This window comes from Nilaparvata lugens, unplaced genomic scaffold (genome assembly GCF_014356525.2).
Source record: "Nilaparvata lugens isolate BPH unplaced genomic scaffold, ASM1435652v1 scaffold3167, whole genome shotgun sequence".
NCBI lineage: Eukaryota > Metazoa > Arthropoda > Insecta > Hemiptera > Delphacidae > Nilaparvata > Nilaparvata lugens.
The window spans coordinates 1-26,381 of record NW_024090390.1 but is presented as its reverse complement, the minus strand read 5'-3'; the positions used below and the strand labels follow the sequence as shown (position 1 = coordinate 26,381).

At 33.9% G+C, this 26,381-nt stretch overlaps 1 protein-coding gene across 1 annotated transcript; it reads right to left on the bottom strand.

Moving 5' to 3' along the window:
* Nucleotides 1–6,035: 6,035 nt before the first annotated feature.
* Nucleotides 6,036–25,532, bottom strand: LOC111047700. Its single transcript, XM_039444161.1, has 12 exons — nucleotides 25,160–25,532; nucleotides 18,937–19,137; nucleotides 18,153–18,286; nucleotides 17,303–17,399; nucleotides 14,982–15,134; nucleotides 14,175–14,303; nucleotides 13,781–13,922; nucleotides 12,460–12,616; nucleotides 11,241–11,354; nucleotides 10,382–10,453; nucleotides 9,380–9,473; nucleotides 6,036–8,670 (listed from the first exon to the last, which is right to left on the bottom strand). Exons 1-12 carry the CDS (start codon nucleotides 25,265–25,267, stop codon nucleotides 7,225–7,227), a joined length of 2,847 nt encoding a protein of 948 aa, XP_039300095.1. The 5' UTR covers nucleotides 25,268–25,532; the 3' UTR covers nucleotides 6,036–7,224.
* Between the last annotated feature and the right edge of the window lie 849 nt (nucleotides 25,533–26,381).

The following is a 26,381-nucleotide window of genomic DNA, read 5'->3' as shown; positions in this document are numbered from 1 at the left end:
TATCCTGATTCAGAATAAAGTAGTTGATCTCTATAATCACAGAAATCAATGTACAGTACCTATAATAAATAGTAAAAATAACAAAATTTCTAGTAATAATGCAACTTTTTCTAGGTATGAATTTCAAGGCTCATAAAATGACTTTTTCTCAATCACAGGCAGAAATTCCAATGATTATCATAATAGTAATTTAATGAAAATTGTTTATATTGTACATTGTTCGACGTAAGATAAGCTACATCTTTAAGGTAACAAACGTATTTAGGATTATCATGTTATGAATGAAAGCGAGACTGTGATAGAAGATTGGTCAAACTGAAATATAAACATTATAGACAATCCATATTCTGATCAACTATAATTATAAATGATAGTATCAAGCCGTAATGAATTGAGCAACTGAATTTCAAAGTTACTATCCACTGTTCAAATCGCACTGTGATTTCCTTTTACTTCCAAATGGATTGACTTGCCTCACTCTTCAACGTAACAATTATTGAAAAAAACCAGTGGAATGTGAACGTCATCCAAAAAGCATTTGAATTTCAATTTTCATATCATCAAATTGATAAAAAACTAATTCTTGAGAGAATAGTGATGAACTGTAAACAGTGCAAGTAACATTGATACAAAGCGATACAATGAAAGTCAACATCGATTAATTTGATATTGGAGTTATCAAATTTATATTATTTATAAAGCTTATAAAATGTGGAACCAACATTTTAAATTTTCTCTACTGGAGCAAAACATCGATAGAAAATAAAGAAGAGCCCATCATAAGCACAATATACTTGTGTACTAGAATTCACTTGAACTAACTCATCACTTCAACCCTTCAATGATCACAATGAACTAGAATGGTATAAAAACCATGGAATTGATAATCAGGTACATTTTTCAAATAGCTTCACCCAACTAAATCTGTAAATAGATTCAATTTGAATGCTTCAAATAGAAAATGATCTATCCTTTTGGTGCCCTAATCAAAATCAATTTCAATCAACATTAATCGATATAAAGGAAAGCTTCTGCCAACCAACCTTGTATAGTGAATGACAAGATGCGAGTGGAGGTGAAAAATCGATGTGTTAACAAAAATAATAGAAGATGATGAATCGTCTTTCAATTAATCTTATACGGTAGGGTACTTTGTGGTTAAATGTGAAACACTTTCATGATTTTCCTACCTTTTTTGCATGCTTACTCTTCCTTAATTTGTATTTTTGCATGGCTTTCATCTTTAGAATCTACTGAATTTTCATATTGAACTGTCTAAATAATCTAGATTCAACTAGTAAGAACGGAAGATAAGCTACTTTACAGAGAGAATCATAGAAAGTTTCGACTCAACTATCCCAATGTATATTTTTTTTATGCCTAAGCCGTCATATATATTTGGCTCAACTGAAGGTATATTATCAACCTGGCTTGAAGAATATTAACTGTAGAAAACAGCTAAGACTGCACGCTATGATTTTTTAGGAAATTGCCACTGTTAACACTATTGTAATCTATGATTTATCTCAGTTTTTGACAAAACTTATGATAAATTTTAGAATTAAATTTTTGAATTATAATCATACACACATATTTTAAATATGTATTATATTATGTAATAGTATGAATATTTTATCGGTTGCAAACAATATCTTTGTCTGTCATGATTTAGCACATCTATAACAACAAAATGATTCTAGAGAATTAAAATGTGAAAAATTAGTTTCATCGCATGTCAAAACAATAGACAAAATTGATTGTCTCTAGCGCCATGGTGTGAATAAGATGCAACTTAGAAAGCAGTAGGCCTACTACTGTCGTATTTTACTGTTTATTATGGTGAAGAGAGTCAGCCACGCCATACCACGTCGACTGTTTCCCCTTCCACAGCGTCAAATCGAATCGCAAATGAATAACAATATACATCAATGGATTCGCAATGAATGTGGCTACATTAATTATTTGTCTAATTTTCTTTAGATTATTTGCTTCGAAGTTAATCGGAGAAAACAAAAATCAAATCGAAAAACCCCTACATTTTTATGTATATATTATTTTATCAAGGAAACTGTTTGATTTATTGAGGAAATGAATACAACTAATATTTTAGTCCATAATGTAACGAATCGAATGACATATGATAGATTTTTTTCCGATTAATGGTTACAGAGATAATTGATTTCCAGTTTGCTGTTTACTATGGCTAAGAGAGTCAGCCGCGCCGTTCCGCGTCGACTGTTTCCCCTTCCACAGCGTCAAATTGAATCGCAAATACATAACAATATACACCAATGGATTTGCAATGAGAGTGGCTACATTAATTATTTGGCTCATTTTTCTTTAAAACTACTTGTTTCGAGGTTAATCGGAGAAAACAAAAAAATCAAATCACAAACCCCCTCAATTTTTACATATATATCATTTTATCAAGAAAACTGTTAATTTTATTGAAAAAATGAATATAACTAATATTGTAGTCCATAATGTAACTAATTGAATGGCATATAATAGAACTGTTTCCGATCAATGGTTACAGAGATAATTGATTTCCCGTGTTTACCTGCATTTTTCATGTTTTAGGGGGTTGGGGCGGAAAGCTCTAAGGGGATTCTTTGGGACTTTTGGGAGAATGACCCTCTGGAAGGGTTCTATCGATGGTGGGAAATTCAGCTTTTATTTAATTTTCGGATCGAAACTGCTTTTTTGGACCTTCATTGACTGGGCTATTATACAAATACAGTAATAGACTGGCTTCTCCACACATCTGTGTAATCACTTGTCAGCTGATTTATGATGGATAATTCTATAGTCTGATTTTTACTCTAATATTGACGTACTAGCCGTCAGGCTCGCTTCGCTCGCCATATCCGTCTAGCCAGGGGGCTCCGCCCCCTGGACCCCCGACTGGATCGTCCAAGAATAAGATCAGCAGGCTCGCTTCGCTCGCCTGCATTTTTCATTTGGGCATTTTTATCATAATGTTAGGACAATCCAGTCGGGGGTCCAGACTAAACGGATATGGCGAGCGAAGCGAGCCTCACTGCTAGTAATATAACATTCCCAGGATTGAAGTAGCAGTGCCCAATCAATTTTTCCGCGATAAATGCATTTAAATCTTTAACTTGGTGCCAACCTAACAAAGTCAACTCAACTTAATGCCAACCTGACAAAATTATTAATTTAGTTGCCAGTTAACAACTGTTTCGAAGAGGTACTCTATCTAGATTATAGTTCTATAATAGTAACATATGATATATAATATGGAAATTTCAATTATAATTAAGAGATTGGGAGAAGAAGAATATACATGCTAAAAGACGAACTTTAAACCCTTAAAAACAACCCTTAGAGTTGAAATATTGCCAAAAGATTTCTTAGTGCGCCTCTAAAGGGCCAACTTAACATACCTACCAAATTTGAACGTTTTTGGTCCGGTAGATTTTTCCATTTCGCTTTTATATATAGATGAAGAAGACTCCTTTTTCCTTATATATTATCCTTGAAATGCAAAATTTCCAAAAACCTTGTATATACGTCGATGCGCAATTTAAAAAGGAACATACCTGTCAAATTTCATGAAAATCTACCGCGTTTCGCCGTAAATGCGCAACATATAAGTATATAAACATTTAGACATTAAGAGAAATGCCAAACCGTCGACTTGAATCTTAGACCTCACTTCGATCGGTCAATTATAATAAAATGAAATATTAATGAGTAGGTAGTAACAAAATAATGTAATAGAAAACCGGCAACATGTAATAGAAAACCTATTTTTTGGACATTTTATTAATTTATCAAAATTTGGAAATGGTATAGATTTGGGCCAAGCCTGTTGTTCCTTCCTAATCATATTAATTTATATGATTTGTGATTCTGTCCACGAATAAATAATATTATTATTGTTATTTTTTGTACATTATAATACAAGTTGTAGAAAACTTTTTCTGATGGTGTTGAAATAATGAACAAAATAGTGTGTCTTGTTTCATCAAAATCGAAGAAGTAGTAGTCAATAATAAATCTAGAAATATTTTTAACATCTATATATTACGCATTTTTACTAATAAAGGTTTTGTTATAGCCATAGCATTTTCACAGATAGGCCTAAAGCAAAGCAAAAAAGGATAAAGCTTCCTATTCCATGTTTCCTAGCTGTTATTTATTAGCCAATAATAAAATGTATGTATGGTAACGTACATTATGAATAGCTGAACTACATTAGTAAAATAGCTGAATAAATTAGGTTTGTGGCATGAATATTGATGTTGTGGAAATTTTCCATAATTATTGAAGAGACTTAAATGTTGTCATGGAAAGCATGCACCTGTAAAATATTAATTTTTATTAAAATAAAGTGGATTTTTGACAACATTCAACGTTTTTTTAATTATGAATAAATTGGATAATTGATATCCATTATGAATGTTATACCGAAATGCTTTTGAAATGACAAAACTTGCAATTTTTTCCAGAGATTGCTTTTTGTTTTTTATCTGCGAAATAGCTGCCTCTCCTATAAAGAGAAGTGGTATTTTGGGAGAAATCATACAGACGATCTTCACGTGAGTAGAAAATAATCATAATTATTAATTCTAAATAGCCCCTGTGGGTTGGGGGAGCGTTGAGTCGAACATCGTACTCAACAATGTGTTGAAAACCAGAATTCACCCACAGTATACCTGCTGGTCGTAGGAGGCGACTAAAACGGACCCCAAAGTAACTCCAGACAGGCAGTAACGCCTTGCCTTCAAACCCAACGGGATCTGCCCCATTAGGGCAGTTTCTGAGAGGCAAAAAGAGACCAGAGATGGGTGAAACTCCAGGCACAAATATAGGTCAAGAGGCTGAGTCGAGGGTGACCAGGTGCCCTAGAGGCAATTTGGCGACCCCTCCTTCAGCGGAAGGACCTACAAAAAGCCAGGTGTAGAAATCACATAGGTCACGAGTGGAGAGACCAAACCTCACCAGTGCTCAAAGAAGGGCGGCCATTCAGGCAAAACTTATTGAGAGAGGTGAGGCAACGTTTCGGAGGGGCAAAAAGAAAAAATCCAAGAGACCAGAGATTGGGTGAAACTCCAGGCACAAATGTGGGTCAAGAGACTGAGTCAAGGGTGGCCAGGCGCCCTAGAGGAAACTTGGCCGCCCCTTCCTCAGTTGAAGGACCTTCAAAGAAGGTCAGGTGTGGAACTCACGATTCAAGCATATCACACTGGATTGCGACAAGCAACCAGGTGATGAATGGGATGTTAGCATAGGGAAAAACTCCTGGTTCTTGTAAAGGACACAGGTATTGGTTTGTCTAACATACTACTTGAGAACACAATAAGCTTCGGTCTCTTTAAGCTTTCACAATAAGCTTGGGGTTCTTTGAAACTTTGGATCCTTGAATCCGTCTCTTCAAAATAATAATTCTAAATAAACGATGCCATCATTATTTATGATTTTAATCTTTGAAACTAATACTATTTTATATATTTCTGTTTAGTGTAGTAGTTCCTCGAGCTATTAGTTTGAGACTCTTTAAAACCACGAAGACTAATATTTTGTGCTCCTGGAGAAATACAAATTAATTTTTCATTAGTTTCTATAAAAATTGTACATCAGCAAAAAATTGGATAATTGGATTGTAGTTTAAGCATTCCATGATAAGAACTAGTCCTGAATTAATGGAATTATGATTCATATCTTTACAGACCATCAACGAAAAGCGACATCCAAATGATTGAAGCCAAAGAAAAGGGATCAACTTTCTACTCTGAAGAAGCATTTACAGACTCTTGTTTTCAGCATTATCCATGCAAATATTACAACAATAGTGTATTGAGAAGTTTCATCAAGAGAATGGAATGATACAATATGTTAACGATTGGAGCGTAACCTCATATTTTATAAATAAAAAAATATATTTTACCTTCGTTTAGCATATTATTCAAATACACTTCACAATTGTAGGCTACTGTTGTTTCATAATAAAAATGAATACTACCAACAAATATTAAGATCGAAAGAATGAGTTAATGAAAACCGAAGAATCCGTGGAACAATTAAAAACTTTTTAATAAAATAAAGGTCACAGTATAAAAATAGTTTTCAAATGTTTACAAAAGTAAGTTTTAAAATCATTGATAGCGTAAAAATTAGAATTGAAAAACTACGAAAAATTAAGTACATAGATGTAAGAGTAGGGGAATAGTTAAGATGAAATATTCGCCTAAAAACACATTTCTATAAAACAAGTTTCAAACTAATTTAAAATGTTCAACTAAACAAGTTTGAATAAGACACCAAGACATTAAATTAATTACAGAAACGCAGTATGCATGAGTGAGAAGTACAGTAAAATTAGATAAGTAATAAATAAAAAAAGATTAGGGATGATAAATATTACTAAGTACAATTCGTTTAAAACAACATTATGAGTAGAAAATCCATAGAAATAAGAATATGGTTTATTTTTTAGATCGTTTTGAGATGCCTAATTTTTGAGAGCGAAATAAATTCATTAATTTAGACTAAATAATAATTGGTAGTTTTCGGAAAGAACAATTTTTCTAGGAACACAACATTATAAGTATAAAATCCATAGAAATAAGAATGGTTTTTTTTTTTGTTTAAGGCTGTGCAAAGGCTAAAAATAAACTTTCTACTGGTGATAATTTTCAAAGATTTTCGATTTGTATATCATCAAGCTATCAAAATGAAAAAGTTTTCTCAGGAAAACATTTTTTCCGATCATTACTTTATGAGATATGAGCGCCTAAAGTTTAAATTTTTGGGACAGGACATTTCAAATCCAGTAAGAGATAAATCCATGAGATTCAGAGGATGAATTCATTGTATTGTTGATTGATTAAACAAAAACTATCAATTTTTGAGAAAATTATTCAATTTACTAAACATGACCAAAAATAACTCAACTAAAAGTTATTTTTGGTAAATTGAATAACATTTTTAAAAAATGATATTTTCAGAAAATTTTCATTTTATTCAATCAACAATACCATGAAGAATTTATCCTCTGAATCTCATTGATTATCTCTTACCGAATTTGAAATGTCCTGTCCCAAAATTTTTTTCCTAAGAAAACTTTTTGATTTTGATAGCTTTATAATATAGAAATGGAAAAACTTTGTAAAATATCACCAGTAGATAGTTTATTTTTAGCCTTTGCAGAGCCTGAAGATTATTTTGAGATGTATAATTTTCGAAAGAGGAATACATTTATTTATTTAGATTAGTAGTTTTTGACTTTTGAATGAGCCGTGGAGACCTGCGAGGCATCGCTCCCATGGTGAGTGCCTTGACCGGGGTCGACCGCGAGTGCATCTTGTAGTCACTGGCCGCCTGCCTCACCCGGTGTGGTGACGCCCCAATGGTGAGGGCGCGCTTGATGGTCGGCGTGCGGTTGCAATCCTTGAGTGGCGAAACAACACTGCCCCTCAAGCGCTGCACCTGTAATGGCAGCTGCATCTTCATGTTCTCCTTCTCTTGGAGCGATCCTCTTTTCCCCAATCCTGCATCACAGTTCAGCTTCTCTGAAGAAAACAGTCTGTTCGATTCATCTTCTTTCAGATTATTTCGACAGTCGATAGGTCTCATTTCGTTGCCATACACCCTACGATCAGAACGCTTTCTCCTGATGGACCTACTGCTTTTAAGATCGTTATGCCTGAAAGATTTCGACAGTGGCCTTGTTGTTTTGTGTTGTGTTGGATCAGTGAAATGTGGATCGCCGACAGTATTCATGTTGTTGAACAGTTTGGCTTTGGCCAGAACCATTCCCGCATTCTGATATCGCAGCTTTGCTATCGAAGCCCGTCTATTATCGTTAGCTTCATCTTCATGTATGCCTTCACTCTCGACCTGCTCCTCATTGTTGTTGAAATATCCCGTAGCACAGCGCCAAGCTGAGTTGTTGTTTGGCATGTTGGCAACAACATTGACATTGTTTGCTGGAGGCATGTTGATCGAATGTCCATGAAACGAAGAAGCTCTCCGGGCTTGACTGCGAGTCATAACACCAAAGTGGTCGCCGGGCTTCGATTCAAAGCTGGTGCAATGCGTTGACGGCACCAAAGAGCTCGGATGAGGAAGTCCACTCAGAACAGTGTTGGGCTTTCCTCTTCTGAGACTCCTGCCCGCGTAGAATGGCTGAACCCCCATTTTATCACTGCTGTTCACATTGTTCAATGACGCACTATCTCTTGACCTCCTTCGGATTGATCCTATTTTTCGTGCACTAGGCGAGCGCATTATTTTATTTGAAGAGCTACGCCGTATTTTCAATTCTTGACTTAGAAGATTCGCTAATTCCTCAGTGGAAACACTATTCAGTTTTTCGGATTCTTTCAACGTTTTATTGTAAATATTTTGTACACCATGGGCGGACGATAAGCGTTTCTGTTCTTGGATCTGTTTTTCAGGCGACATTTCGTAATCACTAATATTCACACCTATAATATTCTCGAATTCATGGGACAACCTGTTTTCTATTTTGGATACTCTTTCTTTGATAGCTTCATACTCGCTTTTTGGAACACGGACGTAGTCTGGAGAGACGGCATCTTGTAACGAGAGATCGTGTGCTAGACTTGAAGCGCTCTCATGAGAATCCAATGTTGCCATCAGACTGCTATTATTACAAGATTCAGCTGTTTCTTCTTTTGCCTAAAACAAATAAAGCAACATAATATTATTGCAATTCAATGAATGATATAGAAAATTTAATTTTTCAATCAATACTGTCTTTGATTTCTACTGTGATTATTATTGGGTTGGGATAAAAAGCATTCTGTGCTTATGCATGGAAGATTTTAACATAATACCGTATTTGAATTGTTTAATCACAAGATGAATCCTACAGTTAATTGAAAATTATGTAAATGAAAAAGGAGTAACCTAGATTAATATAAATATCTAGTGGATAATTAACAATTGGAGACTCAGATTCATTACAAGAATGAATTTAAATGTTTGGAAAAATAAGAGTGAGATTCTATAAAAGTATAACATACGGAGATTATAAATTAATTTTGTCAATCTTATACTTGAAAAACTAACAAATACAATAAAAGTTAAATGGATTTGATACACTCATACATTTAGGAACGACAGAAAAAAGAATGAATTTCCGAAAATACAGTGGTCTGTGTGAGATTTACACACTGGTAATATTTTTCCAATCCAATATAGAGAATCAACCGAAGCTGAAAAAACTACCAACCAGAATAATAAGGATTATTAGCAAGTGTAATCTTTATGACTGCAAGTTGTCATTATTTGAAATTGAAAATGAAGCTGATTTACGATAAATTTACAGTAGGCTATAGGCCTACAGGTTATGAACATGAAAATTAATCTGAAATGATTGGGTTACCTTTTTCTTCCGCCCGCTTTTTCCTAGAAGACTCAGACGGGATATTTTCAACGCACTTGAAGAAAGAGATTTTGACTGCTTATCTCGAATTTCCCTGCAAAAATTGTAATTAATTATTAATTGAAATGTAATTATTGAAGAGCAACAAACTCAATAAGTTCACAAAATATTTTCCAACAATACTTATGTTACATTTGACAATTTCTATCTAAACTTGGGAAAGGAACAGTTTTGGGCTTTAAGCCTGTTCCTTTCACAATCATTCATAGTTGAGAATGATATTGTATCTATCAATGAATAAATAAATACATCTAATTGGGATCCCAGTCAGGTAGTAAATTCTTTCACGCACTGGAATGGAACATGGTGAAGTATTATACTTTTAAAATAATGTTATCAGAATATGCTCAAAACATACACAGCATCTACATAATATATCATCGATTCGAAAACGTAGTTCCATCAGGAGCAGTTATTTTTTAGTAATCGTATTTTTTCCAAAAAGTTTGAGATGGTTTGATCGAATCGATTTGAATTCAAAATTACAAGAGGTTGACAATATGGGAATACGATATTGCATCGTCATTGCCAAATTGATAACATTCATCAATTATTGAAGTAGAGAACGACTATAATAAATTATTCACATTCATTGCATAAATTATTTTTCATTCATAAATTTAGCTGGGTGCAGGAAGAGTAACCATTCCCACTCAATCTCATTTAAACAAACAATCAGTAACGGTTTGTGGAATACTGATTTTAGTGTGTCCATACTGATTTTTAGCACTTTTTTCCCAAACATATTTTACACTAACCTAATCTTGTGGCCAAATGATTGATTTTATTTTTTACTGTAAAAGAGTTCAACCACCAAAAAGCTCTTGGTACAATCTGAACTTATTTTTGAGTACGATAATTATTATCTCTCCACCATTCAAGGCTATGATAGGTAAGAAATAATAAGCTTTTCTCAACACTGGAGATAATCGATGGACTTACCCTTCGGAATTGCGCCTGAAGAAGAATCTTCTTTTTGTCTTGAAGGTTGGTGATTTACTTTTGCCTGGCTTCCTGTTGATAAAACATAATATTTCATTAGTATCTGTTACGAATGAAATTGAAAATATAATATTGTAACCAATTTTATCATTTCAAAACCATAAAACTTGAAACTATAATACTTGGAAAATCTAACCAACACTCAAATAGTTTCGTTACTGACGATTAAGAAGGTGGAAGAACATGTTCTAAAAGGATATACCATTTTGACTCTGTAAGTTATATTATTATAATATTATTATAATATAAAGATAATATGGTGTAATAAGTTAATCTCTAGTTTTCCGTTTTGGGGGCGGGTGGAAGTTGATGTAAGCCAACTGCGCATGTCTGACTGCTAGACCACTTATTATAAAATTACCACTTGCTGGATGGTTGACTCAAATAGCTGGATTCAAATCAGCTATTTGATCAAATGTTATAGCTATGCATAGTAGCATCTTGATGCTGTGGAAGAGGTAATATAATAATGATAATATCGAGTGAAATAGGAAGAGTTAAATCAGTCCAGGGATCAAATTATGAGACCGTGACCTATCTCTTATTATATGAGGTCGGGGCTGATGAAAAATTCTGATAAAATAGCTTTTTCATAATATAAAATTGATAAAGAACATTAATAACTTGATTTAGATATGCTAGGATAAATTATTAAGATGAATGAAATGTCTTGATAGTGTAGTTGATAATATAGTTGGTAATCACTGAATTGTAAACACATATTAATTAGTCAATCCATGTCTGAATGACAATACAGTTTTATTTGCAATAGTTTTGAATTTGAGAAGATGCTACTTACTGTCCAGCAACTAATATTCTTGGCGACAAGTTTTCATTTTTATGATTTCTTGATGACTTGAATGGTGTTTCTGGCAGCAGAGAGCCCTGAGGTAGATTCATAAGCACTTCCTTCCTGTAAAAAAACATTGTTTTACATTATCGTTTACAATAGATCAATAAGTAATGTAAATAGTAGATGACAAGTCTTGGAGTACCAACTATCTGTATATCTTGCAAAAGATAGCCAGATAGCCGAGTCGACTAAGGCGTTGCACCCTTCAGTCTGCTAGTGCTACGCTGCTATCTGGTCGTGGGTTCGAATCCCGCCGAATAGGCATGGACGTTTGATCATCTCATAAATTAGTGAATAGTGAAGTTGTATTTCTTTTCTGGCTTAAAATTTTCCAATTTGTAGAGATTTGAGTGAAATATTTTTTGTTTTTAATTAGTTTTTGAAAATCGAAATTTGAAATTTTTAGTTTAGTCATTAGTTTTGAAGTGGAAATTGGACTTTTTGAAGTGAAACGTGAAATTTTAACCGCATTCTTTTTTGAAACTTTCATTTGTAAAAGTTTGGGAGAAGACAGTTTTGGGCTATGCCTGTTGCCTGTTGTCTTTTCTCAATCATATTATATATTATAATTATGATTTGTGATGTCAATGAAATAAATAAATAAAAATCACCCACGCACAAGCGAAAAGCTGGAATGAGGCATAATATTTATCAAGGAATAGGTATAGTGTAGTGGTATAATCAGCCTATTTTAGGCTAAGTCAGCTAGCCATAAGTCAGCGTTGTCATTCTCAACTATGAATGATTGGGAAAGGAACAACAGGCTTAAAGCCAGAAACTGTTCCTTTCCCAAATTTAAATAGAAATTGTCCAAAAATATGTTTACACTTCATGATTTTTGTCCATTTTGAATTATGTTTTAATGGGGCAGGTTGAGCTTATACTTTTTTATATTTTTAAATGGCAATATGTTGGTATAATTAGAAATGTTTAATTCTTTGATAATAAAGACAAATGATGAAAAGTTAGCACAGTGATCAGCAGTTTTAGCAAACTTGAAATTTGGACAATATGAATGTCAACAATGCTTGTCATCGTCGACTGCGAAAATTTACGCACAAATGCACCTTAAATGAGGAGAAATTTCACAACATAACTGTATCTAGTGAAAATAATACAAAATGAAGTTAGATGTCATCATCCCACTAAATCCAGCTGTACTTACTTTTTCTTAGCGGACATTGGAGCGATGATTGGTTCATTGACTTTTCTCTTCTTGCCAGACATGATGCACGGCGTGTGTTTGTCAAAGTCTGGAGTGCGAGCTTCCTCTGCGCCGGGAGAGCCTCTGCTCACAATTTTGCGCAATCCAATGAACATTCCTACAACATTCGGAAAGTGAATGGATGTATGACGGATCAGAAAATAATTATTACTAAACAAGAACGATGGATATAGATAATTATTATAGAATTGATGATTTTATCAGCATGGACTTGAAAGCATAATTCACTGTACGGCTTCATAAGAGACCGATAGCCAGAAATTCTTAACCCACTTAACAAACAAGAACATTTCTTTGATAAACTGATTTGTATCAATTTAAAAAAAATGTACTGTATGAGACAGATGGACATGGGGATTTGAAAAATACTAGAGGAAAAAGAATGATTGTGAGGCAATATTATGATTTTAAAAGTTGAATATTTGACTAGACTTAACCCATTACTGCTTAAAGTTTTTTTTGTTTTGTTTTTTGAAATTTTTGTTATAACATTATACAGATATACCAATATAAACAGGGAAAAATGTTAAAAATTTTTTTTTTCATTGTGTCATCTGTAAATGGGTGTCCGATAAAACGGATAAAATATTCTATCATACTTTTCAGGTGGTTGTAGTTGAAGATGATCATTAATGGATGAAGGTCAAAACTAAGTAGTATCAAAATAGGTTATTTTACTGCGTAAAATATTTGAAAAGTTTATCCATTTATATTGGAAAATGATTTTATTCATAAATTTGAAAAAAATCATAATTCCATTAATTGGAATGCGATTACACATGAGATGAATGAAATAAGATTATGATCGGAAATAGAAAATTCACAATTATAGCTGGTTTAACATGACCCCACACTCTAAAGCATTCATTATAGGTTATACTCATTCCAATATAGATTATTACAGAATAAACGCGTATTCAGTTGGCATGTATGTTATGTGCGGAGACCACACTAGAAAATCGTTAATTCAAGTTGATTGTGACTAATTTTCTTATGAGCTGCTAGAATGGAATAGAGACAAGTTTCATTCTCTTTCAAGTATACACAATATACAATTGGAAATGTCAAACTTAAATTAAATTGATATAAAGCTGCGTACAGATTTGAGCGCCACGAACACCTTTTCATCAGCGCCGCATTTCACTTTTCATCAGCTGATACTACGTTTATTATATCTGTAACTTACGGTTTCTGTCCAAATACAGATATAATCAGCTGATGAAAGGTGAAATGCGAGCGTTGGTGGCGCTCATGTCTGTACGTAGCTTTAAGATTGGTTTACACATCGCCAATTGGCGAGACATTTTTGTCTTTGGACAATAATTGTCCACATACAATAATTGTCCAAAGAACACTGTCTCGCCAATTGGCGACGTGTAAACCAGCCTTAAGAGTTGGAATAACTGAGTTACACGTCATACTCATATTCATGAAATAGTTGTTCATATTGAGTGTGTTGCATTTAACCTTCACCTAAATTTGCAGCCTCTATCTGAATCACTCTGAAATTATTTAAAGATTTTAATTCATGCAACACTCGATTCTAGAACGTTGAATCATTGAATAAATCGACTGGAGTATTGATAGTAGATTTAATCAACATTTTCTAAACCGAATACAATGTTTGAAAGCTCACTCACTGGTTAGAGAGCCACTCTTTTCTTCTTTTTTGCTGTATTTTTATTCGAGAAAGATTCTTGGAAGGATGCACTTGAAAAACTCAACTCGCCTGACAAAATATGCTCTGGAACCACTCCAATCAGTCCCGAATTTCGAATCAGAATCTAAAAAATGAGTAGTATAAAGTACATTAAAAGAATATTATTAGTAGCCTATTTTAGATTAAAATCTTCAAGATCATCTCAGAAATCTACTAAAAAACTCATGTAATTTTGTGTAGAAAGTAGAATGCAGAAACTATAGTCCATGTTATGTGAAGAAAGATAGGAGAACAACGTTGCCGATCCTCAGTCTTTCAATGCCTTCTTGACGGTAGCTGATACAGGTTTATTAATGTAATATTAATAATTCATATTCGTTTAAAATAATCAATTATATTTCATTAAGCAAGAAATTATATTTTTCAATAATTTCATAATAAATTTTTATAACTAAGATGAAATATTTTGTGAATTAATCAATAATTCTACATTGTTGAAAGCCGATCTGGCAACAGAGCAAAGCGAGAGAGAGAGATAGCGCTATCCGCTTTGTTGAATGAAAGACAATACCATTGCTAATCAAATACTGCCATTATAACGTGAACCTCACTATAGATTTGAAGTACAATAATTGGAAACGAATGATAACAACAACTGGCATAGAAGATAGAATAGAAACAATTTGTCAACAATTTCCACTGTTAACCAGCTAACGTAGTGTCATGTTTCTTTGTTCCAATCACTAAGATGCAAATTTTTTACCAGATAGACACACGAATAGATTTGATCGTCAGAACTCACCTGAACAATTTGGACGTGTTGATTGATGATTTGACTTCCCTCAGGAGTTAGTTTTGGAGTTAGAACGGGCATTACACTGGGAGCAAGAATAATGGCCAAATTGCTCACGCCCATCTTGTTCAACTCAGAATGAGCAGAAACCTTGTTCAAAAACTGCAAAATAACAAACCTTTGTAGAATGATTATTGAGTGAGATATTATAATGCATTTTGTAGTGCTCGAATGAAAAAGTATGTGAATGAGATTGAAAATTTATGATTTAATACATAAAGGTTACCAGATAACATAAAAATATAATCTCAGTACCCTTTTAAATTATTTTATCACATCATGTTTCGGTCATTAATGTCATTTTAAAGTGATAAAATAATTTAAAAGGGAACTGAGATTTATATTTTTATTTATATTAAAATTATCCCTAAAGAAAAAAGACAGGTTACCAGATTTATAAGTGTTTTAAATTTATTAAGATAAAATAAAAATCTCAGTACCCTTTTGAATCACAACATGTTTCGGTCATTAATGTCATTTTAAAGTGATAAAATAATTTAAAAGGTTACTGAGATTTTTATTTATATTAAAAGTTGTCCTAAAGAAAAAATACCGGTTACCAGATTTATAAAAGTGTTTTGAATTTATTAAGATTGTAGTGGCAAATAGATTTCATCGGCTACCACCAAAAATTTCAATAGTGTCTTGTCCTCCTCCTGCAATAGACTAGGCTATAATAGTCACCTTAAAATTTAATTACATAATTTACACAGTATAATAGCTGTGTAAACCAATTTTCAAATTTTCATGCAATAATAAAATTAACATTTATCTTTTCCGTTGTGCCTTTTGAGTGAAGGCGAAGCGACACTGTCAAAAATATCATTGGAAAATCGTGCACGAAAATCATGCGAGATCTAATCCTATTCTAGCACAATAGATTGCTCCACAACCTCTAGTGTTCAGAAGCACCTCTTGGCTGAACCTTTCCCTCCTCTAATGATGTTGATTTTCTCTTGCTCATTTCATCTTATGAGATAGTGAATTGAATTATCTTGTATCACTGAGCAATAAACTGATGGAGTCACTAGTCTGGTGGACAATAATGTGAAACAGGTTACAACCACAGCCAAACTCTCAAGTTACAAAGGATGCAAACACTTATAGTCACTGGAGCTTTCAGGAGCAGCCCGTCAGCAACTTTTGAAGTTGCTCTTGGCTTACTGCCATTGAACATTTTTATAATGTTCAATGATGTTTATAACGAAAATCAGGGGTGTATAGTGATTCACCCAGAACACAACTTTGTGCAAGTCTGGGACAACACTGTACCATCTTTCTGGCAGAGATTTTGGGCATCATGGCTTGTGCCAACGTAGGCATTGCCAGACACTATTGCGACAAGCATATATAGTAATCCTGTCGGATTGTCAGGCAACCTCAAGGCTCTTGACTCCAAAGAAATCAAGTCTAAATTTGTGTGGGAGTGCCACAAAACACTAAGCAAACTTGCAACACACAACTCTGTGCATCTTGGTTGGGCACCTGGCCATGTAGGCATAGGAGGTAACGAGTGTGCTAAGTCATTCTTTGGTCCAGAGCCAAACTGTGGCATAAGCAAAACAACTGCCTTCCATACAATAAGTAAATGGTCCAGGGACTTACATCACCAGAAATGGCAAGGTCACCCTGGTCAAGCACTTGGCAAAAGGCTGCTGGCAGACGCAAGCCCTTGCTTCACCATGTGGCTGGTGAGTCTGGGTAGAGGTCAGGTCAAGCAGTTGATTGCCCTGATAAATGGACACGGCCACTTCAGGAAACATCTCCACACAATTGGACTCAGAAATGAAAGTCAGATGTGAAGGCTTTGTAATCAGTCTGAAGAGACTGCCAAGCATATCACATTGGATTGCGAGAGACTAGGGGCAAGGAGAAGGGCTCTGATTGGATGCAAGCAACCAGGTGAGGAATGGGATGTTAGTATAGGGAAAAAACGCCTGGACCTTGTAAAGGACACAGGAATTGGGTTGCCCAACTAACATACTTGGGACACACAATAAGCTTTGGTTGACGTGTGAGGTTCTTTGAATCCGTCCCTTCAATAACATAAACATGAAAAGTCGAATAGGGTGACTAACATTCCCTCGATTGATCAGTTTGTTACTTGTTTAAAGAACATAAGTTTTAAACTTTGGCTCTGTTTTCTTTCTCCTAAAGGTTTGCAGAATTTATAATCGTTAATGACTAAACATTCAATCCTAAAGATAATCTACAACTTATTAGAGAATAAGTAGATTATATATCGTATTTGAAAACATGAAATAAATTACCATCATTAGAAACGCTAATGTGTTGAGGTGTTCTTGAGGAAGTAGAAGACAACTCAAAATCACAGCCTCTTCTTTTCTGTCCTGTAATCCCAAACATCTGAAAAAAATATAATTTTTTCTAGTAATGTTGGGTGACATGAATAATTTAGACACAATGAAACGTATAACTTTTTGAGATATTTGAGTTATTGAGCTATGGATTCCATCTATTCCCATAGGAGTATTACATCTATCATATTCATATTATATTCTTAAATGAATTCATTCACTCCCCACACAAAAAAAATCATTTTTCACATTATTTTTTGGTGGAATAAGGGAGCTTCAATATACTATAATGTATTTTTTCCTCCCATCTACATGAAGACATTGACGCAATCATTGGATATGATGAACAATATCAAAATTTAGTAGCCTATTAAATAAATCAATGTTATGCTTGCTCTTAAATTTCTACACGAATATCTGTCTTCTAAATAATAATATAATAAAAAATATAAATTTATCTGCATCTTCAAACTTCCATTTTATTTGAGAATTTTGAATTTTCTACGTCTTTCTACGTGCACAGTCATAAGAGAAATAAATTTTTCACGTTATTTGGGAATAATGAGATATATAGGCCTATTATGTTTTAAATCTTTCAGAAATGTGATAGCTCGAGAATATTGATTTATCAATTATTGTACTTAGTATCTTATTGACATTTTACCCAATATTGAAACATTTCAATTTGCATAGATTTGAAAGGTAAGGTAACTGTGAGACTAGATTGTCTAGGGACCATTTCACAAACATAAATAAAATACCAATATACGCTTGAATTACTAATTACTATAAGAAAACAAACCTTAAAAATGTATCGTGGTACTTGTAGGGTATCAATGGTTCTGGTAGTTCCCTCAAAAACACCTTGAGAATATTTGCTATGTCGATAACATGGTGAGCAGTGAGATCAATTCCTTCTCCACTATCTAGCAGTGCCTGTATCAGTGAAATGAAAAATAAGATTAAACAAACAATAATAGAGAAACCGATTAATCAAATTTATGAAGCCGAGTATATTTCCTAAAGATATTTCGATCGTAAATATTCAAGATGGATAATTAGGGATATTGCATAACATAATTATTTCAATATGGTCGCCTAAAAATTTTGGTACACAATATATGGCTTCAATAAAACATTTTTACCTATTCAAAAAGATTTGAAAATGTGGGGGTTTCTCTTTAATACACATTAAATGTATCTCATATTTCAAGAGAAGTTGCAGTTTGTGATTATTTCTTTCATAAATTCCTCAATTCTAACAAGATAATTTAGTAATATACCAATATAGGCCAGATAAATACTGCAAATTTATATATGCTAGTCAAAGAAGCATAGCCTACTTGTTGTACCTGTATATTTATCCCAGTTATTTTGGAACTATTTTAGGCTGTTGTAACTCCACTAACCATTATTTAATAAGAAATTTTCAATCAATCTATGAATCTATAATAAATTTTAAAGTTGTATCTTTTAGACCAATTAAGCTTTGTATATTGAATTCTGGTAAAACTTTCCATAACTTAATGTCACTGAACAAGGAATTATTAAGAGAAGACTAATTGATGAATAATAGTTATTATTACCCGAATTTCCTTTTGTCGGGCAGTAGATCCAGCCTTTCGAAATAATCCTTCCACGGTAATCTTCTCCTCTATGTAGTTGCAGATTTCAACGATGAACTCGGGAATACATATTGTGTCTTTGACCTGTGGTAGGTGCACAAAATCTTTCCTCAGGTACGTCAATGGAACACCGAATAAGCGATTGTCTGAAGTACAATCATCCTGCAAATGTTATAAAAAATCCCTTAAAGTTTGAAGATGAGATTATTTGAATACATGAATCTTCGACACAAGGCTTTCGTAAAAATACGAATTACAAAAATGGTACAGTATGTGTAAAAATATTACTCTTACTACTATTGACTGTTAATTACAGTACAGTGAACTGTATTAGAAAACTTCTGAAACATTTTCAGTGTGATTCGCCGTACCATATATAAGGAAAATCTGAAAATTATTACAACCAGCATATTATAGGTACTCCTAGTTTCTCATCATCCTTCTCATTACCCTCGCACAAGCCTAGAGCTCACTGGGACATCATACACAGCAAAACAATTAAACTCAAACGATTATAATAAACTATTCTCCTATACGGAAGTGAATCATGTGTCACAACAAAACGTCTAGAGAGCAGGGTGCAGGCAGCAGAAATGAGATTCCTTCGCAGAACAAAGGGCTGTGACCGCCGGGACCACATTAAAAATGAGGATATAAGGCAAGAGCTGGGTGCCTTTAACATGGATGAAAAAGTTATATCATATCGCAACCAGTGGAGGGAGCATGTCAACAGAATGCCAACAGAAAGGATTCCCTTGAAAATTCTCAACTACCACCCTAAAGAGATATAGGTAGACCTAGGAAAAGATGGCTATAGAATATAAAAGATGAATAACTGATTTAATGAATATTTTAATTTTAGATTACCATACTGTAATAGATAGATATACAATTGTACTGTTGTGCGTCGGAACAGGCAAGAGCCTAAACCTTGAATGCAGGAAGAAGAAAACGATTATAATATTATAGATTAGGACTATCGAACTCAAGATAGGGGAAATATATAGGCGAGAAATAAATTTATTACCGAATCCTTTCAATCCGATTACACACAAATTTCTTAATCACTGGATATAGGCTATGGTAATAATCTAATAATTACAGTAAGTTAATAACATATAACTTGACCATCGATTCTGCAATTTTTGTGATAGAAATTTTGGATCGATGCAATCAGAGTTATTACACATGATGGCCGACTCTTAATAATTCATATAATAAAGAAAGAACTCATCAAACAAAGACTGATCCAAAGACCAATTTACTCTTTGGCAGAGTTGGCTGACGAGCCACTATTATAAATTACAGTTTTTCTGACACAGTCTGTCTGGTATGCCCAATCAAAGACGATGACAAGTATCAAGTACGGTATAATATTTTATCAAAGTACTATTCCGAAATTAACAATCATTAGATCAATAAAAAGAGAAAATTTCTGAATTTTTTTTTAATAATAATCATCTTGGGCCACTATAAGACTAGATTCCCAGGACGCGCATCCAGCCTGGCGCCCAGGTTCTGCTCACTCGGTCACTGGGTAGCCTACAGCATTTAGACTACGGTAGTCATATTTTGACTGCTTCTTGGATGCTGAGCCTGGAGACATCACATGTATCCACAGCGAGGCTGCCCAAGTTTTAAAGCAATGCCGAATACGGAGAGTGACTTCTTAGTTTCTTAGCCGACAGATTGTGTGATCTGGTTGCCCATCTGGCTGCAAGTCTTGGCTGCCTAGTCTAATGGGGACCCGAGGTGAAGGCATGCATTGATTTTTTTTAATTTTATCTTTACATTGGTATATTTTGTTTATTACGGATTTGTTCTTTGTTGAATCATTTCTTTTAATGAATCAATACAATTAGTAATAATCCTGTAGCCTACATAAGCTACCAATCTCTCATGGAATGTTAATGGGTAAACTAGATAACTTATAAGTATAGTGAACAAACTTAAGCGCCTATGAAATATCTCCGATAGACTAGTCCCTTCTGATCAGGGCCGCCCAAAGGGTGGGGCGACCGGGGCGGTCGCCCCGGTCGTATGATGATTAGCGCCCCGACATTTTCGGTTCAAGTACCTTTATTTCACCTTCACGTTAAAGGTCTTGAACCATTTTCTTATCAATCCATTTCTATGTATAATTCATTACTTATATGTGTGGTGTTAATTGTGGCATAAACAATAAAAACTTTGGTAAATACAGTCACTCTACGCATAGCATAGGTGTATATTTTTCCAGTCATTGAGTGAACCTGTGCGCGCCCACTGCCCCTTGTATTCGCTTCATTGTCGCTTCATTGTCTAATGCTGGGTGATAAAACTTCTTATTTTATACTCTTTTCTAACCTTGTATTCTGCAGGCTAAAACCTATTTATTTTTAAATTTCCATTGGTATTTCTAAATTGAAAATTTTCAATTCAAAATAAATTCAAATTTTTCAATTTAGGAATATCAACGGAAATTTAAAATTAAATGGGTTTTAGCCTGCAGAATGCAAGGTGAGAAAAGAGTATAAGATAAGACAAGCTGGACCGGATGGTTTAAATATTGAGCTGTTCAAGCATAGGGAACTCTTCTTCAAACTTCACTTCCTCCATTTGATATGTGCTGGAGACAATAATTATTGAGGATCCCGGAAGTTTGGAAAGTGGCTACAGTCAAATCTCTTTTCAAAAAGGGAGATATAGTCCAGTCACTAAAATACATTGGTGCTTGCAATTTATATTGTAGTTCTGATTTTTTACGTTTTTGGGTATTGGTGTGTGTGTGTGTGTGGTGTGTGTGTGTGTGTGTGTGTGTGTGTGTGTTGTGTGTGTGTGTGTGTGTGTGTATATGAGTGTATGTGCGTCTGTGTACACGATATCTCATCTCCCAGAGAAATGACTTGAAATTTGGATGGCGAAAATGTTGTCAAAAACAGTGTTTTTCGCAATTTCCTCGAAAACGGCTCCAACGATTTTGATCAAATTCATACCTGAAATAGTCATTGATAAGCTCTATCAACTGCAATAAGTCCTAGGCTATATCTGTAAAAATTTCAGGAGCTCCGCCCCATCTATGCGAAGTTTGATTTTAGATTCTCAATTAGGCTATTATATTTCATATACAATATTTAAACAAAATAATCCAAGTGGAAAAGATTGAGCATGAAAATCTCTACAATTAATGTCCAGTAACATGTTCACCTAAAATTGAAAATAAGCTTGAAATTCGAGAAAATGTGATTATTAAATTGCAAACTGTTGGCAACTGTTGGTTCTATTAAATCATTCACTACGAAGTAGCAGACCGCGTGAGTCTCCAGCGTTATTGTCCTATCACCAGCTGTCTCATGTATTTGAATAGTAGACTTGGGATGCGCGAGAACACTAGCGTAAGGTGATCAATTTTCATAACGGCAAGGAAAGTTGTGTGAGTGCGCCTCACCAGATTTTAATATAATATTATTTGGATACATGAGAAAAATCCAGAACCAATTCTTCATGCAAAATTTTCTTGTGCTAGATACAGAGTGGCCCAAAAACCTCGTATTTTCAGTTCATTTTCCAGTTTTCAGCTTTTTCTGCCAAATCCAGTAATCGGATGTGAAATTTGCTCCAGCCTTTGTTTTAGATTATAAAATTCTGAATAAAATGAGATCATTCGCAACTATCTATATCCATCTCCAATAAGTACTGAGTTATGATTTTTCAAAAATGAGTAAAATTAAAGACAAAATTAATTCTGATGAGTTTAAAGCCTTGTACACACGTCCGTACAGATTCGCGCGAACAACCGTATGCACACCTGCCTCAGCATTCACTGTACGTCCTTGTGGACGCGATCCACATATGCCTCGGCATTCAAAAAGCTATCTGATTTGCAGACGACACGAAGACATGGTAGATGTAGATTTTCCACAACATGACAACAATGGCGCCATTCCATAATTGAAGATAGTTATCACAAATTGCAGCAGTATCATTTTATTTCAATGATTTATATAATAAAATCAAAAATAAAACTTGACAAACGATGTTGGTGGGTTGAACGATTGTAGGTTGAAGTAAGGAAATAAATTGCTGTAATTGAAATAAAATGACATAATATTGACAACTCAAACTTTATTAGGTTGTCAAAACATTATCTTGTTAATATACTGAATCTAATTTAACTAGTTATCTAAACAAAAAATGATATCATCATGAGGGAAGCAATAACTTTGAGATTCTTGGCATTAGGCGATTCATTTGTTGGTTTCCAATATCTATTCTGAATCTCAAAAAAAGAAAATTTCTACAATAATTCCAGAAGTTTTGATGACCTAATCAAAGCACTCAACACTGTCTCACAAAATTGACAGTCTTCTTTAAGGAAATTAGCCATAAATTGAATCAAATACTAAATTGCTGCCCATTTTAAACTAACTCTGCTCATACACATGACAAAACAAGATTCTCAAAAGATTAGCTTCAAGATTTACCTTTAAGGGAATACTAGTTCAAAGTTTGAATAAATCTCTCTATAGATAGCCTAGCTATCTAAAATTTATAATATCATATTGAAGATTACAATTTTAATTAACAACTCTGATTGATAACATGAAACAAACACAATATGATTTGATAGCCACAGTAAAATAATATTTGAGCTATACTTTCTTGTAGGAACCCTGTAGAGGAGCTTTTTTCACTTAAATTATGCAGTTCTAAATTTGTTAATCATGATACAAATTATATACTCCATGCATGTTTCTATTTAAATATTTGACAATCCACATATCCTACAAAAATCCTACAATTTACAATTAGTTATTGGATCACAATTTGATTGTCATTCATTAACCTAATTCATTGGAATTAGGTTATGACGCCTTCAATGTTTACGTTTTTGCCTCACCCGTATGGCAAAATCGCGTCCACACGTACATTCAATGCTCGCCCGAGGCGCCTTTGAGCACGCCAAAATACCGACAGGGTTCCGGTTCGCCCACATGCCTCAGCGAACAGTGTCCACACGTGCGAATGCAAGCCCATACACGTATGCTCACCCGAGGCAAACGTACGTGTGTACACCGTTTAAATCTTTTATCAACAATATCTTCCGATTTTTACCAATAAGTTATGTATAATTCAAAGTCCCTCTGGGCGTATTTTTGTGCTCTAAAATCTAAGATCAGGATACAGGTTGATTTTTTCTTTGAATTTCACTCATTTTTTTAAAAAATCATGACTCAGTACTTATTGGAGATACATAGTTGCGAATGATCTCATTTTATAATCTAAAACAATGGCTGGAGCAAATTTTTCCGTCAGATTACTTGATTTGGCAGAAAAAGCTGAAAACTGGAAAATGAGCTGAAAATATGAGGTTCTGGACTATTTGTTCCGTTCTTCTCTCATGTAATATAAATTGCAAGCACACCTCCTTTTTTATGTCTGTGTTAACTGGACTAAAAAGTTCCTGTGACAACTATAGAGAAATCAGCTTGCTAAACACTGCTTACAAAATCTATAGCATGATTATCAAGGAGAGGATGCAGCCCATAATGGAAGTTCTCCTCCTGAAAGAGCAATGTAGCTTTACTTTTAAATACTACCTCCCATCACTATATTTGGGGGGGCGCATATCAAAATCTCGCCCGGGCGCCTATTAACCTCGGGGCAGCCTTGCTTCTGATGTTTGTTCTTTCTAATCATTTGTAATAATCCTGTAGGTACATAAGCTACCCATCTCTCATGGAATGTTAATGGGTAAACTAGATAACTTATAAGTATAGTAAACAAGCTCATGCGCCTATAAAATATCTCAGAAAGACTAGTGCCTTCTGATTATGTTGGTTCTTTCTAATAGATTTGATTAGAAGTAATTTAGTAAAACACCGATGAAGGCATAATTTATTATAAATGGTGCAGAAACAAATGTAGGCCTATATAGTCAAAGTAATATAACCTACGTTTTGTAGCTGTATATTTATGCCAGTTATTTTGAAACTGTTTTGGGCTGTGCCTGTTGTAACTCCACTTATGGTATTATTAACAAATTTCCAATCAATCTATGATTTATTATATTTCCTCATGAAACACTCAATAATTTCCTCCAAATATGAAATTTCAAAGGTTATGCTGGTAGATAATTTAGTCTTACGCTCTTAACTGTGAGCACATCTGCAAAACTATCCTACAGTAAAAACAAAACACTTACCATTGATGAAGATTTGTCCAAGTTCTTCAATCTGTATTTCAAGCCAAAACTTTTCAATGATTTTACTACGTCCAAACGAACATCTTCTTCACATTCACCAATATACATTTTCTTATAAGTTAAAACTTTTTGTAACAAACTGAATCACACAAACATTGCATTCTCATTTTAAAACAGGTTAAATTGTTACGAGTTTGACATAATAAGTAACGAGTTTAACATTTTGAAAAATGTGAGCACATAATCTTGAACTTTGAACATAAGATAGAGCACTATTAATGATTATCAGTAATTAGATGTCGATATTATCATAAAAAAGTTCCTGAATTGCCCTGCATTGTTTCTACTTGTTTTGAAATTTCTATTTGAATTGAACTCAAGCTGATAGAAAACAAGTTCAGCAACGGTCACTTTTACGGCCTTCTAGAGCAGGAATAGGAACAAAAAATGAATTCACCAATAATATTATCCAGTTGAAATAAATAATATTCATACTTCAAATTTTAAAGTAATTTCAAGGTATAAGAATCATTTTATTGTTTATGCAAAACTAAATTTCATTTGATTGAAAATAACAATCTTGATCTTGTCTCTATCAAATAATACGATGCATCACCGACTACTGCAGGCAGTGGATTATGTAACGCGCCGCTATTCAAATGCTAAAGGGCCTGCTCCCTGCCCAGTGCATGCATAATCCAAACCAATACATTATCTTTCGTGAAAAAATTTTCCAATAATTTATTTATAGTCAAAATGAAAACAAATAATATTTTGAATTATTGTTGCTATTTTTATTAGTAAGTAATGAAATATCATCGGGGCATTCACTATCCGATTTTTTTGTCCGACTTGAGGTTCAAAATTCAATGTTGGATCATGATTGTCTATATATAGCTGAACGATTTGAATCAACAACTGAAAGTCCAACAAGTCCGACATCCCAAGGTCAGCCGCGTAGTCAGAGTCGAATTTGGAACGTGAGTGTGGATGTTGGACTAAAAATTCACTATACCATTCATTGACAAAAAAACTAATGGGACATAATTATAGAGTCTACTTGTTTTATCCAATAAGTTATAAATCGAAACTTTGCATTATTTCGATAATGCATGCATTCATAGGCCTATAGCTAATTTATCATGAATTTTTATTTTTCATAGCGTCGCAAAAATAATCAATTGGTTTGATGATATGATTCCTAAGGAGTAAGTTATTATGA